A 14,169-nucleotide genomic window follows, 5' to 3' on the forward strand; every position below is an offset into this window, starting at 1 on the left:
GCGCAATTGTCTGTTAAAGCGACGCAGTCCCGAACTGTAAAAACCCCTTGGGTCTTTAGGCAGCATTTTGGTCCGGGGCTTAAGTGGTTAAACATATTCAATTGTATCTATTTATTTGTATTGATATATGTTCTCTATAGCAGTCCTCGGCTTCTCACATTTTCTCTATAGCAGTCCTCGGCTTCTCACATTTTTTTTTTTTTTTTTTACAGTAGTTTGCCTATTGCCCTACAAATGGTCAGAATAGAACTACAAGGATCCCTCCTTTTCATGGGATTCACCTCTAAATTCCGGTTCACTGACTTATGAACACAATTTGCTGAACCTTTGGTGAACGAACCCAGGCTGATTCACCCATCACTAGTGATAGCAGCCACAAAACTATTATAGTGCTTATACCCAGCATTTATATTTATAATCAGAATACATATTTATATTTACCGCATAGGTAGAATCTTGTGTTGGATGCACCTATACATGAAAGAAAATGCATATATTACATTATAAAATCTTAGTTATCATAAGAGATCAGTAAACTAATCCAGTGAGATGGAGATCAGACCTCTATTTTAGCGTAATCTGCTGATAGAATATTTTCTCAGGGATATCAATCTAGGTGGACGGGACTGGTATTCCTATAGCAAGCATGCTATGGCGATTTCAGACTGGGCATGCAAGCAGCACAGTTGCTTAGTGGTTAGCACCCCTGATTTGCAATACTGAGGTCCTTGGTTTGAATCCTAACTAGGACACCATCTACATAACTTTTGCATGGGTTTCCTTCCGCACTCCAAAGTCCTGTTGGTAGGATAATTGGCCTTAGTATGTGAGAGGGATCTTAGATTATAGGCTCCATGAATGCAGGGACTGATGTGAATGTACAATGCATAAATTGTTGGTGCTAAAATAATAATGTGGTTCAGGCTAAGTTCACACTGCTGCGAATTCAAAATCGCGGTAAAATCGTGATTTTACCGCGATTTCGCGGCTGCGGTTTTGCCGCGATTTCGGCCGCGATTTAAGAGACATCTGTGCAGGGTTCAATGTAAATCGCGGCGCAAAATCACAAAAAGTAGTACAGGAACTACTTTTTGAAATCGTGCAGCGCCGCAGATGCGGCGTCGCACCGATTAGGACGGTGCCATTGCCGACAATTGCCGGCAAATGCCGCCGATTTGAGATGCGATTTCACATGTGAAATCGCATCTCAAATCGTACCAAATCGTACCCAATGTGAACCTGGGCTCATGAAGGGGCCTAGAAAATCGACTTTCTTCAAACACAAACCTCATGTTAATGGACATTGTCTCTTTTGCACCATATTGGGTGCATGTTCCATCTAATGACCAAAAAAGGGGACATTTCACTATTCACTATGATACAATACATTTTTTTTTATTGTTATCCTATTCAAAGAAAAACTATTTGTGTACCTTTGCTCGTCTTTTTCCCTGAGCTAAAAAATAAATAAAAATAAATCACTGTTTATCATAATCTGAGGGCCAGATTCACGTAGAATCGCGGCGGCGTAACGTATCCTAGATACGTTACACCGCCGCAATTTTTCATCGCAAGTGCCTGATTCACCAAGCACTTGCGATGAAAACTACGCCGGCGGCCTCCGGCGCAAGGCGGGCCAATTCAAATGGGCGTGTGCCATTTAAATTAGGCGCGCTCCCGCCCTACTGCGCATGCTCCGTTTCTTAACTCCCGCCGTGCTTTGCGCACCGTGACGTCATTTTCTTGAACGGCGACGCGCGTAGCGTACTTCCGTATTCCCGGACGGCTTATGCAAACGACGTTAAATTTTGAATTTCGACGCGGGAAAGACGGCCATACTTTAGACAGCAATACACTTGCTGACTAAAGTTAGGGCACCGAAAAAACGACTAACTTTGCGACGGGAAACTAGACTAGCGGCGACGTAGCGAATGCGAAAAACCGTTGTGGATCCGCCGTAACTCCTAATTTGCATACCCGACGCTGGTTTACGACGCAAACTCCCCCCAGCGGCGGCCGCGGTACTGCATCCTAAGATCCGACAGTGTAAAACAATTACACCTGTCGGATCTTATGGATATCTATGCGTAACTGATTCTATGAATCAGTCGCATAGATAGAAACAGAGATACGACGGCGTATCAGGAGAAACGCCGTCATATCTCATTTGTGAATCTGGCCCTGAGTTCTCTACAATACATTGCACCCAAATATTACAGACCATCTCTTAGGCTCAGCAGGGGGAGCTGAAAGTAAAGTCTCCTGTATAACAGTCTCTACAAATCCTAAAAACAAGTCATCGTGTGATGCACAAGCCTCAAAAAGTAATAAAAAAAAATGTATTTACCGTCCCTGACTGAGCCAAAACCATCTTCATATGTGTCTCACACACGCCACATCCCAGTCACTGCAGCTCACAATGGGAGGGTTTCAGTAACAGAGGAAGTGCTGTCAATCCAGAAAGCAGTGGGCTGCACTAGGTGTGGTCAGGTGCTCAATGATTATCTATAGGCTTGTGAATCAGCAATGACAATTCTGATAACCACACCCCCTGCAACTTTGTTTTTTGTCTAGCTTTTGTACAAGCATATTTAGGAGCAGTGCAGCATTGTTGCCACACCATTACAAGAAGCTGCATGAGGTAACTTTAATGGCAGGATCAACAGATAATTGTGGAAGTTTGCAGGGGGCTAAGGATAACATGTAAGTGCAAATTCTGCAGCGCCTGTGTGCTGTTGAAGATTTTTTTCCCCTCACCCCTGTCTGATAAAAATGTTGTCCCTGTGACAAAAAGTGATGGGAAATTCCTCTGATGCCGCGTACACACGACCAGTTTTCCCAACGGGAAAACTGCCATGACAGCTTTTTGCCGGAAAAACTGACCGTGTGTATGCTCCATCACAGTTTTCCCGACAGGAAAACCGCCGGGAATCGTGGCAGGAAAAATTAGAACATGTTCTCTTTTTTTTTTTGCCGCGATTCCCGGCGGTCTTTTTCCCGGCAGTTTGCCTATGGAAAACACTGCAGTAGAGCATACACACGGCCGGGATTCTTGGGCAAAGCTCTCACCAGAGTTTTCCCAACGGGAAAACGTCTACACGGGGAAAGTTACCGAGCATGTTCTCAGTTTTCCCCCCGGGATTCCCAGGGGACTTTTTACCGCTGGGAAGCTGGATTGTTACAGAACCTGGACAGAGGGGGCTCTCTAATTAGGCAAATTAGGCAGTCGCCTAAGGCCTCGCACTTACAGGGGCCTTGCAGCCGCCTAATTTGCCTGTGATCAATACTAATGTCAGCGCCATCATATCTCTCTATTACCCCTCTCTCTTTCTCACCTCCCCCTCTTTCATTGGCTGAATATGTCTGATGGGTGAGGAGGATGCCATGGAATTGGTGCCGATCACCTGTGTGCCAGAGCCATGCATTTTCTGCAGCCATTTTTCTTGCTTGAGTTATTTTTTACATTATGGGCGTGAGTGGGGCCTCATTTCTAAGTTTTGCCTAAGGCCTCACAAAGCCTAAAGCCGCCTCTGAACCTGGATATCGGTAAAAAAAAACTAAAAAGGTCCTAACCTTTTCTTGCTCTATCTCAAACTAAAGGTAATGAAAAAAAAAAAAGAACAGTTGGCATAGCAGCTTGGCAATATGTTCGATCAAATCAATTCTATATAGTATATTTTTCAATTAAATAAAAGATAATAATAAAAAGTAGACATGCGCAAAAGGAAACAATTCGTTTTGTTTCGTTTTGTTTTAATTCGTTATTTAATTAATTTCGTTAAGTTAGATTCGTTAAATTTGTTAAATTCGTTTTCGGAATTCGATCGTTTGCGACCAAATTAGAAAAACCCGGTCGAATTCGATAGTTTTCGACCAAATTCGAAAAAACCCGGTCGAATTCGAAAACATTTCTATCGGATTCCATAATATTTCTACCGGATTCGAATTCGATCATATTTTGATCGGATTTGAAAATATTTCAACAGAATTCAATAATATTTCATCCGCTATTGTTAATATTTCAACCAAATTCGATGATATTTCAACCGGATTGGAAATTATTTCAACCGGATTTGAAAATTATTTCAACTGGATTGGAAATTATTTCCACTAGATTGGAAATTATTTTAACCGAATTTGAAATTATTTCAACCGAATTTGAAATTATTTCAACCGAATTTGAAATTATTTCCACCGGATTGGAAATTATTTTAACCGAATTTAAAATTATTTCAACCGAATCTGAAATAATTTCAACCGGATTTGAAATTATTTCCACCGGATTGGAAATTATTTTAACCGAATTTGAAATTATTTCAACCGAATATGAAATTATTTCAACCGAATTTGAAATTATTTCAACCGAATATGAAATAATTTCAACCGAATTTGAAATTATTTCAACCGAATTTGAAATTATTTCAACCGGATTTGAAATTATTTCAACCGAATCTGAAATTATTTCAACCGAATTTGAAATTATTTCAACCGTTTTTGAAATTATTTCCACCGGATTGGAAATTATTTCAACCGAATTTGATTGTATGCATTTGTATTATTGTATTTGATTAATTCTATTAAATTCTATTCTGTTCTTTACTATTCTTTGATTTTAATTCTATTGTTTTATTATTTTATATTCTATTTTATTGTATTCTTTTTTAGAAATCGATTTATATACTTTAGATTTTGATTCAAATTTGCTTTCAATTTTCATTCGAATTTGTTTTCGATTCGAATTGTTTTTGAATTCGATTCGAATAGAATTTGTTATCTAATTCGATTCGAATTCGTTTCGAATTCGAATTTCGTTCGCGTTTTTCGAATTTGTTTAAATTCGTTAATTTTGTAATTCGGAAATTCGGATGCATCCGAATTTCCGAATAATGAAAAATTTGTCCGAATTCGAATTCTTAACGAAACGAAACGCACAAGTATAATAAAAAGCAACATGATGAACCTTTTGTACTGGCTATATCCTAAATGAAATTTTATGTAAGAATCTTCTATACTTTGTTTACTAGAACTTAATTTGAACTTAATTTGATAAAATGTTAAATATATATCAAGAAGAAGGAATATATTACCCCAGATCTTGGGAAAGTCATTTCATTGTTGTGTTGTTGAGAAACATTTTCATTCTCATATACTGAACCACTTGGTTTACCTGTATGGAAAATACACTATAAATAATATAAAAGAATTAAAAAAATTCAATAATATAAAATGGAAAAAATACTTCCAGGTAATTCGAATGCCGCGTACACATGACCGTTTTTCGGGTTGTATGTTTTTTTTTAATGTCATTAAAAACGATCATGTGTGGGCTCCAGAGCATTTTACACGATCTAAAAAATGTCCATTAAAAATGTCGAACATGCGCAAATTTTTTTCGTCGTTTTTTACATTCTCGTTTTTTACGTCGTAAAAAAATGGTCGTGTGTGGGCTTTAACGACGTGAAAAAAACATGCATGCTCAGAAGCAAGTTATGAGACGGGAGCGCTCGTTCTGGTAAAACTAGCGTTCGTAATGGAGTAAGCACATTCATCACGCTGTAACAGACAGAAAAGCACGAATCATCTTTTACAAACACAAAATCAGCTAAAAGCAGCCCAAAGGGTGGCGCCATCCGAATGTAACTTCCCCTATATAGTGCCGTCGTACGTGTTGTACGTCACCGAGCTTTGCTAGAACATTTTTTTTTTCACGATCGTGTGTAGGCAAGGCCGTTTTAATGAACGGGTTGAAAAAAACGTCGTTTTTTCTAGACCCTTAAAAACGTCATTTTACGGTATGTATCACAACCTGCACATTTATGAGGTTCTGTAATAAGGATAAATATAAGAAAATAAATCTATTGAAATATTTGGAATCGAGCAGCAACACCTGTCTCTTACTTGATGTCCTTAGCACATCTACTGTCCCAACCCCAATTGGGAGTTATTGCTTCTCTTTCCTTAATATGGTTGTTTTCTTACTTTTTTGACATATTACCGTATTTATCGGGGTATTGCGCACTCCGGCGTATAGCGCATACCCCTAATGTGGACCTGCAATTTCTGTAAAAATGTTTTTTATTACTTACAGTTTTGGTGTATTGCGCGGCGTCCATCGGCGGCCTCGTCGGGTCCGGCGTCCGTCTGCGGCTTCGGTGGTGTCCTCCCAGCTTCTCCCACGCTGTCTCCCCGTCGAATTGCCGCTTTCCGCGCTCAGTTTGAATGCCTGCGCCGACATATATCGAGTGCAGTACACTCGGCTACATTCGGCCAGGCTCGGCTTCGCTCGTGCTCACGCTCTGTGACGTTTATGCGTGAGCACAAGCGAAAGCCGAGCCTGGCCGAATGTAGCCGAGTGTACTGCACTCGATATATGTCGGCGCAGGCATTCAAAAATGAGCGCGGGAAGCGGGTATCGGCATATTTATCGCACATGCACGATTTTCCCTTTATTTTAAGGGGAAAAAAGTGCGCGGTATACGCCGATAAATACGGTATATATTACTATAATTACATTATCCAAAGTCACCTGATAATGATAATGTTTTTTTACCAAGGGGCCTCTGTCTTTTTCTTTATTTTTACATCAATTAAAAATATAGAACAATGAAAATATTTGGAATAGTATTATTAATTAGTAATGTCTACTGGAAGCTTGTGCTTTGTATCAGGATAATGGAAAACCTGACACTTGGGACCAAAGATCCATTGTTGCAAAGTTCAAAATGGAAGTAAACCCTCCATTGCAACTTTCACCTACAGGTAAGCCTAGTTTAAGGCTTACCTGTAGGTGTTTGCAATATCTCCTAAACCTACACGGTTTAGGAGATATTTGCCAAAAAGAATGCATCGCTGTCTACGGAGCATGCACGCCGTAGACAACGGGTCAGGCGCACTGAAAATGCCAGTTTTCTCAATGGAGAATGGCGGCTTTGACGGCTCCCTCGCGCATGCGCGGAGTGACGTCGTCGCCGCTCCGGCCAATCACAGCGCCGGTGCAGCGATACCCCGGAAGTAAGGGGGAAACGAGGACTGCTTTGGGGGCTTTGATCTAAGGTAAGTAATGCATAATGAGCTAGTATGCTTTAAAGTGCGTCTAAAGGCAGAAGTTTTTTTTATCCTAATACATTCTATGCATTAAGATAAAAAACCTTCTGTGTGCAACAGCCCCCCTCATACTTACCTGATCCCATCTCTCTCCAGCGATATTATACGACTGCGTCGGCCATCTGGGACTCTCCCTTCTGATTCGCTGGCCATTGGCTCCCACTTCTGTCAATCAAGTCAGTTATCCAATAAGGAGAGAGAGGGGGCGGGGCCAAACCGCAGCTCCGTGTCCGAATGGACACAGGGAGCTGCGGCTCGGCTCAGGTGCCTCCATAGCAAGCTGCTTTCTGCGGGGGCACTCAACAGGACGGAGGGGCCAGGAGAGCCGAAGAGACAACGAGAAGAGGAGGATCTAGGCTGCTCCATGCCAATCCACTACACATAGTTACATAGTAGGTGAGGTTGAAAAAAGACACGTCCATCAAGTCCAACCTATGGTAAGCAGAGCAGGTATGTCTACCTTGTTTGTTATTTAAAAAAAAATAAAAAGACTTTACTATCACTTTAAGCTGGCCATACCCTGCTCGACTTTCCATGAAAAATCTCCTCAGTACTTTTTTATAATGCCATCAGAGAGTAGTCATTGAAAAGTACTTCAAAATTTAGTTTGCTTTCAACATCAATTTTGAAATTTAACTGACTTTCTTGAATGAAAAATCACATTTACTGTTGTTAGAAATGTAGGGCCAGATCCAGAGAGAATTACATCCGCGCAGTGTATCAGAGATACGCTACGCCGCCGTACCTTACCTGGCGGAATTTCGAATCCTCAACGATTTTGCGCCGTAAGTTACGGCGGCGTAGTGTATTTCTGGCGGCGGAATTCAAATCGGCGATTAGGGGGCGTGATTAATTTAAATGAAGCGCGTCCCCGCGCCGAATAAACTGCGCATGCGTCGTCCCGAAATTTCCTGCCGTGCATTGCGCAGAATGACGTCGCTAGGACGTCATTTTTTTAACTTAGACGTGAGTTACGCCCATCCCTATTCACGGACGACTTACGCCCAAAAAATAAAAATTTCAAATTTCGACGCGGGAACGACGGCCATACTTAACATGGCAAGTCTATCTATACGCCGCAAAATACCAGCTTTAACTATACGCCGGAAAAAGCCGACTACAGATGACGTTAGAAAATGCGACGGCGGCGCGTATGTTCGTGGATCGTCGTAAATCGCTAATTTGCATACCCGACGCGGAAAACGACGCGAACTCCACCCAGCGGGCGCCGAAGTATTGCATCTAAGATCCGAAGGGGTGCGAAGCCGTACGCCTGTCAGATCTTACCCAGATGCCGTCGTATCTTGGTTTGAGGATTCAAACTAAAGATACAACGCGGGAAATTTGAAAGTACGCCGGCGTATCAGTAGATACGCCGGCGTACTTGCTCTGTGGATCTGCCCCGTATTGTTTAAGAAAAATTTACCATCCTGCTTCTTCAAAATTTCTTGTCCCCTTGATTGTTAATTTGACATTATCAACTATTAGAATATCAAAGTAACAATATTTTTTCAAGCAAAACTCTACTGGTATATTGCCAACTTTTAGAGCCGGTTCACACTGGGGCTCAGCCGCCTGACGAGTCACGTCTCATTCTATGCAATAGAACCGTTCTAATAGGAGCGACGCAAGTCGCTCCGACTTAGAAAAAGGTTCTTTTACGACTTCGGGGGCGGCTCGGGCGAATTGCATTGACTTCTATACAGAAGTCATTTTGCTAATCACCTCTGAAGTCGTCTTCAGGATGACTTGAAGAGTCGCCCCAGAAGTCGTGCCACCCCAGTGTGAACCGGCTCTTAACGTCCTTTGCCATAGGCATTGGTGACCTGACTAGAGATATGCAGTTGACTGACACACTATGATGAGCTTTTAGCTAACATAGAATCAAGAATACTATAATACATGTGAATTACATACCTTTCTTTTTCTTTAAAACAAAGTACACAATGACTTCAAGGATGAATATCCCAATAACTGTTCCAATAACAATTACAGCAATTTTCCCACCATCAAGTTCATTGCCAGAGGGACACGTAGTCTTACACACTATTGGAGCTGTGGGATAAACAGGAAAGATGAACATTTAAATGAAATGGGTATCTTACCCTGTGTGCTAAATATTCCACTTTGCCTAATTGTTAGTCTTATGCCGCGTACACACGATCAAAAATTTCGACAACAAAACCGTGAATTTTTTTCCGACGGAATGTTTGCTCAAACTTGTGTTGCATACACACGGTCACATAAATGTTGGAAATTCCGACCGTCAAGAACGTGGTGACGTACAACACTACAACGAGCCGAGAAAAATGAAGTTTAATGATTCCGAGCATGCGTCAAATTGATTCCGAGCATGCGTAGGATTTTTGTGCGTCGGAATTGCATACAGACGAAGAACTTTTGTTGTCGGAAAATTTGAGAACCAGCTCTCAAATTTTTGTGGTCCGAAATTCTGACAGCAAATGTCCAATGGAGCCTACACAAGGTCGGAATTTCCGACCAAAAGCTTACATCGAACATTTGTTATCGGAATTTTTAATCGTGTGTACGCGGCATTAAAGTTTTAACTATAAATTAGGAATTTATTAGAGAAATCTAACCTCACTTCCTGTCTGGCTGACAATGGTTTTGCCAGGCAAGAAGTGATGAAAAAAATCTGCAACAAAGATAGTCTTTCACTATATATCTATATCTATATATACCGTATTTATTCGAGTATAACGCGCAAAATTTTATACCCAAAAAAAAGATCAAAGTTTGGGTGCGCGTTATACTCGAGGACTTTGTCCCCCCCGCCGCTACCGCCGCCGCACACGCCGCTGCTACCGCCGCCGCACACGCCGCTGCTACCGCCGCCGCCACCGAAGCCACCAACGCCGCTACAACGTTAATCACGCGGCGCGGGGGAACATTAGACAGCTTTCGTTTGAATAGCTGTTTTCCCTGCCGCGCGTAGACACTCCCCCTTGGACGGATCTATCCAATCGCGAGCAAGGGGGAGTGTCTATGCGTGGCAGGGAAAACAGCTGTTCAAACGAATGCTGTCTGTAATGTTCCCACGCGCCGCGTGATTAAAGGTAAGGGGACATGGCTGGACATACGGGGGCATGGCTGGACATACAGGGGGCATGGCTGGACATACAGGGGGCATGGCTGGACATACAGGGGGCATGGCTGGACATACAGGGGGCATGGCTGGGCATAAAAGATTTTTGGCAATACAATGATTTTATACCGATTTTTAATTGAAAATTAGGGGTGCGCGTTATACTCGAATAAATACGGTATATACACAGGGCTTTTTTTCAGCTGGGACTTGGTGGAACTCAGTTCCACCACCTCTTGCTCAGGCCCTCTGCTTCCTGCTCAACGCTAACACTTGTAAACACAGTTTAAGTTTGGCTTCTGTGTTTACAAGTGACAGCTTATCTTCCAACAGGTCCCACAGATCTGATCTCCTGAGCGGCTCCCACTGAGTTTATGGTGGAGACAAGGGAGGTGCAGGTGCTGACACCCCCACTAGATTATCTCCATGCAAGTGAGAGCCACCTACAGTAGGGTGACCAGACATCCCAGGTTTCCGGGGAAAGTCCCTGGATTGAGGACACTGTCCCTGGACCAAATCTGTACCTGTGCTGGTCGGAGGGGAAGGAATATTTCTTCAGTTTCGGGTGCATGCCCATTCAGCTCCGCTCGCATGTTCTTCTGCCTTGGCTCAAGTCCCAGCCAGCCACCTACCTTCTTATCTCCTTGCCTTCCCTGGGTGATCTTCCTCCATTCCCCACCCAGTAGTAGCCGGGGCCCGAAGAGTAAGACTTGACAGGCTGTGAGGTGGGCGGTGGTGGCAATGGGCAGAGAGTCAATTACTAGTAATCTGGTCACCTTAACCTACAGTGTGTGGGTAGGTACTAGAGCTCCCTGGGTGCTTCAGCTTAATACAGCAACACAATTAAGACAAGTGGAAGATGGTGGAGCCTTTAATGAGGGAGAAGATAGGAGCAGTGAAAGGGGGGTTGTATGCAGAGGTCAAAGCTGAAGAGGGGTGAAATGGAGATGTGAATAGGGGCCTGTTGAAGAAGGCTAAGCCATGTACTCTGTGCAGTGCAGCACACCCCTGAACACTGCACACTGTGTATAACAACCCCCAAACTCTGCATTCTCTACATAACGCACTCCTGGTATTTAATGCCCCTTTAAGAGACTTCAACTGATGTGGTTTGGAGGGTTTGTATGGGGAAGGGGGGGGGGGCTTTTAGGGGGCCGTGGTTGAGTCCTGCACCTATTTTCTGAGAAAAAAAGGCCTGTGTGTATATATATATATATATATATATATATATATATATCTATCTATCTATCTCTCTCTCTCTATATATATATATATATATATATATATATATATATATATATATATATATATATATATATATATATATATATATATATATATATATATATATATATATATATATATATATATATATGCATATATAAATATATATACACATACACACAGTATACACAATATATACATATTATCACTTAAAGGTTCATTAACTAAGATGAGAGTGTGCCCACAGGGGTTGGTGGAGGTCACACTGAGCATTGTATTTTGAACTGCAGGTTAAAAGTGAAGATGGATTAAGATTCACAAGTAGAAGATTCACGTCTCAATGAACATTAACACATATGATCTGCTTAATAGTCATATATACAGTACATATATAAAAGCGTCTGGGTTCATGTTATTTATGGCATGCATAGTTTGGTTAAGTGTGTTTGACACTTTGGAAAGAGTATATAAGCGTGGCACATTTATTTTTGGTTTTACCAACAATGACGGGGCCCTGGGCAGCTGTCCCTTTTGCCCCAAATGCCCTGCAGGCACTAATTGTCATCTAAGGTGATAGCAGCTGTACAGTTCACTAGGTTAGTGCAAAGTTTTTTTTTTTATAATAATTTTTGGGGAGAATTTGTTGTTGTTTTCATAACATATGCACATGGCAATTGCCATTTTTTTTATTTATGAAAAATAGTTTTATGTATACATTTTTCTAATTTTACTTCACCAACTTAGACTATTGTGTTCTGATCCATCACATAGAATTCAGATAAAAAAAAACATTGAACTAAAGGCTGTAATGTAACAAAATAGGCAAAATGCCAAGGGGGGGGGGTGAATACTTTTGCAAGGCACTGTATCTATCTTTCATGCTCCTCTTCTTTGGATGGTGTGGAATGACCCCTCAATTAATAAACATTTTAATCATAGGGTTTTGCCCTTTGTGTTTAGTGGGTGAAAAATAAGTTGGGTTCCAGTCACTTTAGTCTTATTATCTTTTATTATTAAATTTACTTTCAGGAGAGAAAAAGAGACTTTACCCAAAAAAAGGGCAGTTATTATGAAGAAATAGTAGTGAGATCCATTATAAGTAGCTCATCTTAGTCAATGAGCCTTACGCCTCACTGGCCGTTTCCTACTGCGCATGCGCGAGTCTCGCGCCGACTTGTGAATGGGCGGCTGCTCTCTGGGATTACACACAGTTCCCAGAAAGCAGTACGCCCCATTCACTAGAAGAAGATGAAGAAGAAGATAGACCGCAGTTACGGAAGAGGCAGATTACGGCTTCCGCATAGCAACAGGTATTTCGGGTGAGTATAAAAAAAAAAAATATTCTATTTTTTTTTTTTTAGGATTTTTTGGCTAAAAATGTTTTTCTTTGTGGAACTTAACTTTAATCATCCATGTGTACATCACAAAACATCTAGGGCCAGATTCACGTAGAACTCCGGCAGCGTAACGTATCCCATTTACGTTACACCGCCACAAGTTTTCAGTGCAAGTGCTTGATTCACAAAGCACTTGCCTGTAAACTTGCGGCGGCGTAACATAAATCTGTCCGGCGCAAGCCCGCCTAATTCAAATGGGTACGCCCAATGTACTGCGCATGCCTCGTTTTGTAAATTCCAGCAGTGCTTTGCGCGAAATGACGTTGCACCAACGTAATTTTTTGAACGGCGACGTGCGTTACGTCCTTTCCTATTCTTGTACGACTTACGCAAAAAAAAAATTAAGAATTTGACGCGGGAACGACGGCCATACTTTAACATGGCTAGTCTAAATATAAGCCATTGAAATAGCATGCGTAACTTTACGACGGGAAAAGCCGGCGTAAGAGAATGCGACGAGCGCGCGTAGCTTCGTGGATCGCCGTAAACAGCTAATTAGCATACCCGACGCGGAAAACGACGCGAACTCCACCCAGCGGGCCCCGAAGTATTGCATCCCAAGATCCGAAGGCGTACGAAGCCGTACGCCTGTCGGATCTTAGCCAAATGCCGTCGTATCTTTGTTTGAGAATTCAAAATAAAGATATGACGCGGCAAATTTGAAAGTACGCCGGCGTATCAGTAGATACGCCGGCGTACTCTCACTGTGAATCTGGCCCCTAATATATATACAAACAAGACACAGTTAAACATATATTTACATTTACAGTAAACTGTGCCCAAATGGAATAAAAAGTTAAAAAATTAAAAAAATCTTTGTCTCTGTTTAATGAATAATATATGTATTAATAAATAAACTTTTTTTATCTTTCTAATAATGAATATATATATATATATATATATATATATATATATATATATATATATATATATATATATATATATATATATATATATATATATATGTTTTCTGAACCTCAGAGATTACCACTTAAAAGCCCATCTTCCACAATACTTATTTTTCTAAATAATAATACAATCTTCTCTGCATTCGTGGACTCACAGGTGAGGGTGACGGCATCACTTTCCTTAGGAAATGAGGTAGAAGCTTTTGGTGTATGAACCATGTCTGTAAAGGGAAGAAAATAGGAACAGTTAGTTCACTAAACAAATGTTATATTAGTCATCCTACAAAATGAAGAATTTCATAAAGAGTATTCTTAACGGCTTCAGCTCCGGAAAGGATTTGCCCCCTTAAAGCGGAGGCCCGGCTTTAAAAAAAAAAAAAAAGTCAGCAGTTACAAACACTGTAGCTGCTGACTTTTAATAAGCACACTT

The 14,169-nt window shown here is 41.4% G+C and overlaps 1 protein-coding gene across 1 annotated transcript in view; it reads right to left on the reverse strand.

Annotated features, from left to right (window-relative positions):
• LOC120916456 (carcinoembryonic antigen-related cell adhesion molecule 16-like) overlaps positions 1-14,169 on the reverse strand; it is a 40,690-nt gene that overhangs the window by 4,717 nt on the left and 21,804 nt on the right. Inside the window, exons 3-6 of the mRNA XM_040327430.1 lie at positions 13,895-13,960; positions 9,022-9,159; positions 5,088-5,167; positions 442-471 (exon numbers count right to left, since the gene is read on the reverse strand). Of these exons, the coding sequence (XP_040183364.1) occupies positions 442-471; positions 5,088-5,167; positions 9,022-9,159; positions 13,895-13,960 (314 nt within the window). The remainder of the gene's footprint in view (positions 1-441; positions 472-5,087; positions 5,168-9,021; positions 9,160-13,894; positions 13,961-14,169) is intronic.

This window comes from Rana temporaria, chromosome 10, assembly GCF_905171775.1.
Source record: "Rana temporaria chromosome 10, aRanTem1.1, whole genome shotgun sequence".
NCBI lineage: Eukaryota > Metazoa > Chordata > Amphibia > Anura > Ranidae > Rana > Rana temporaria.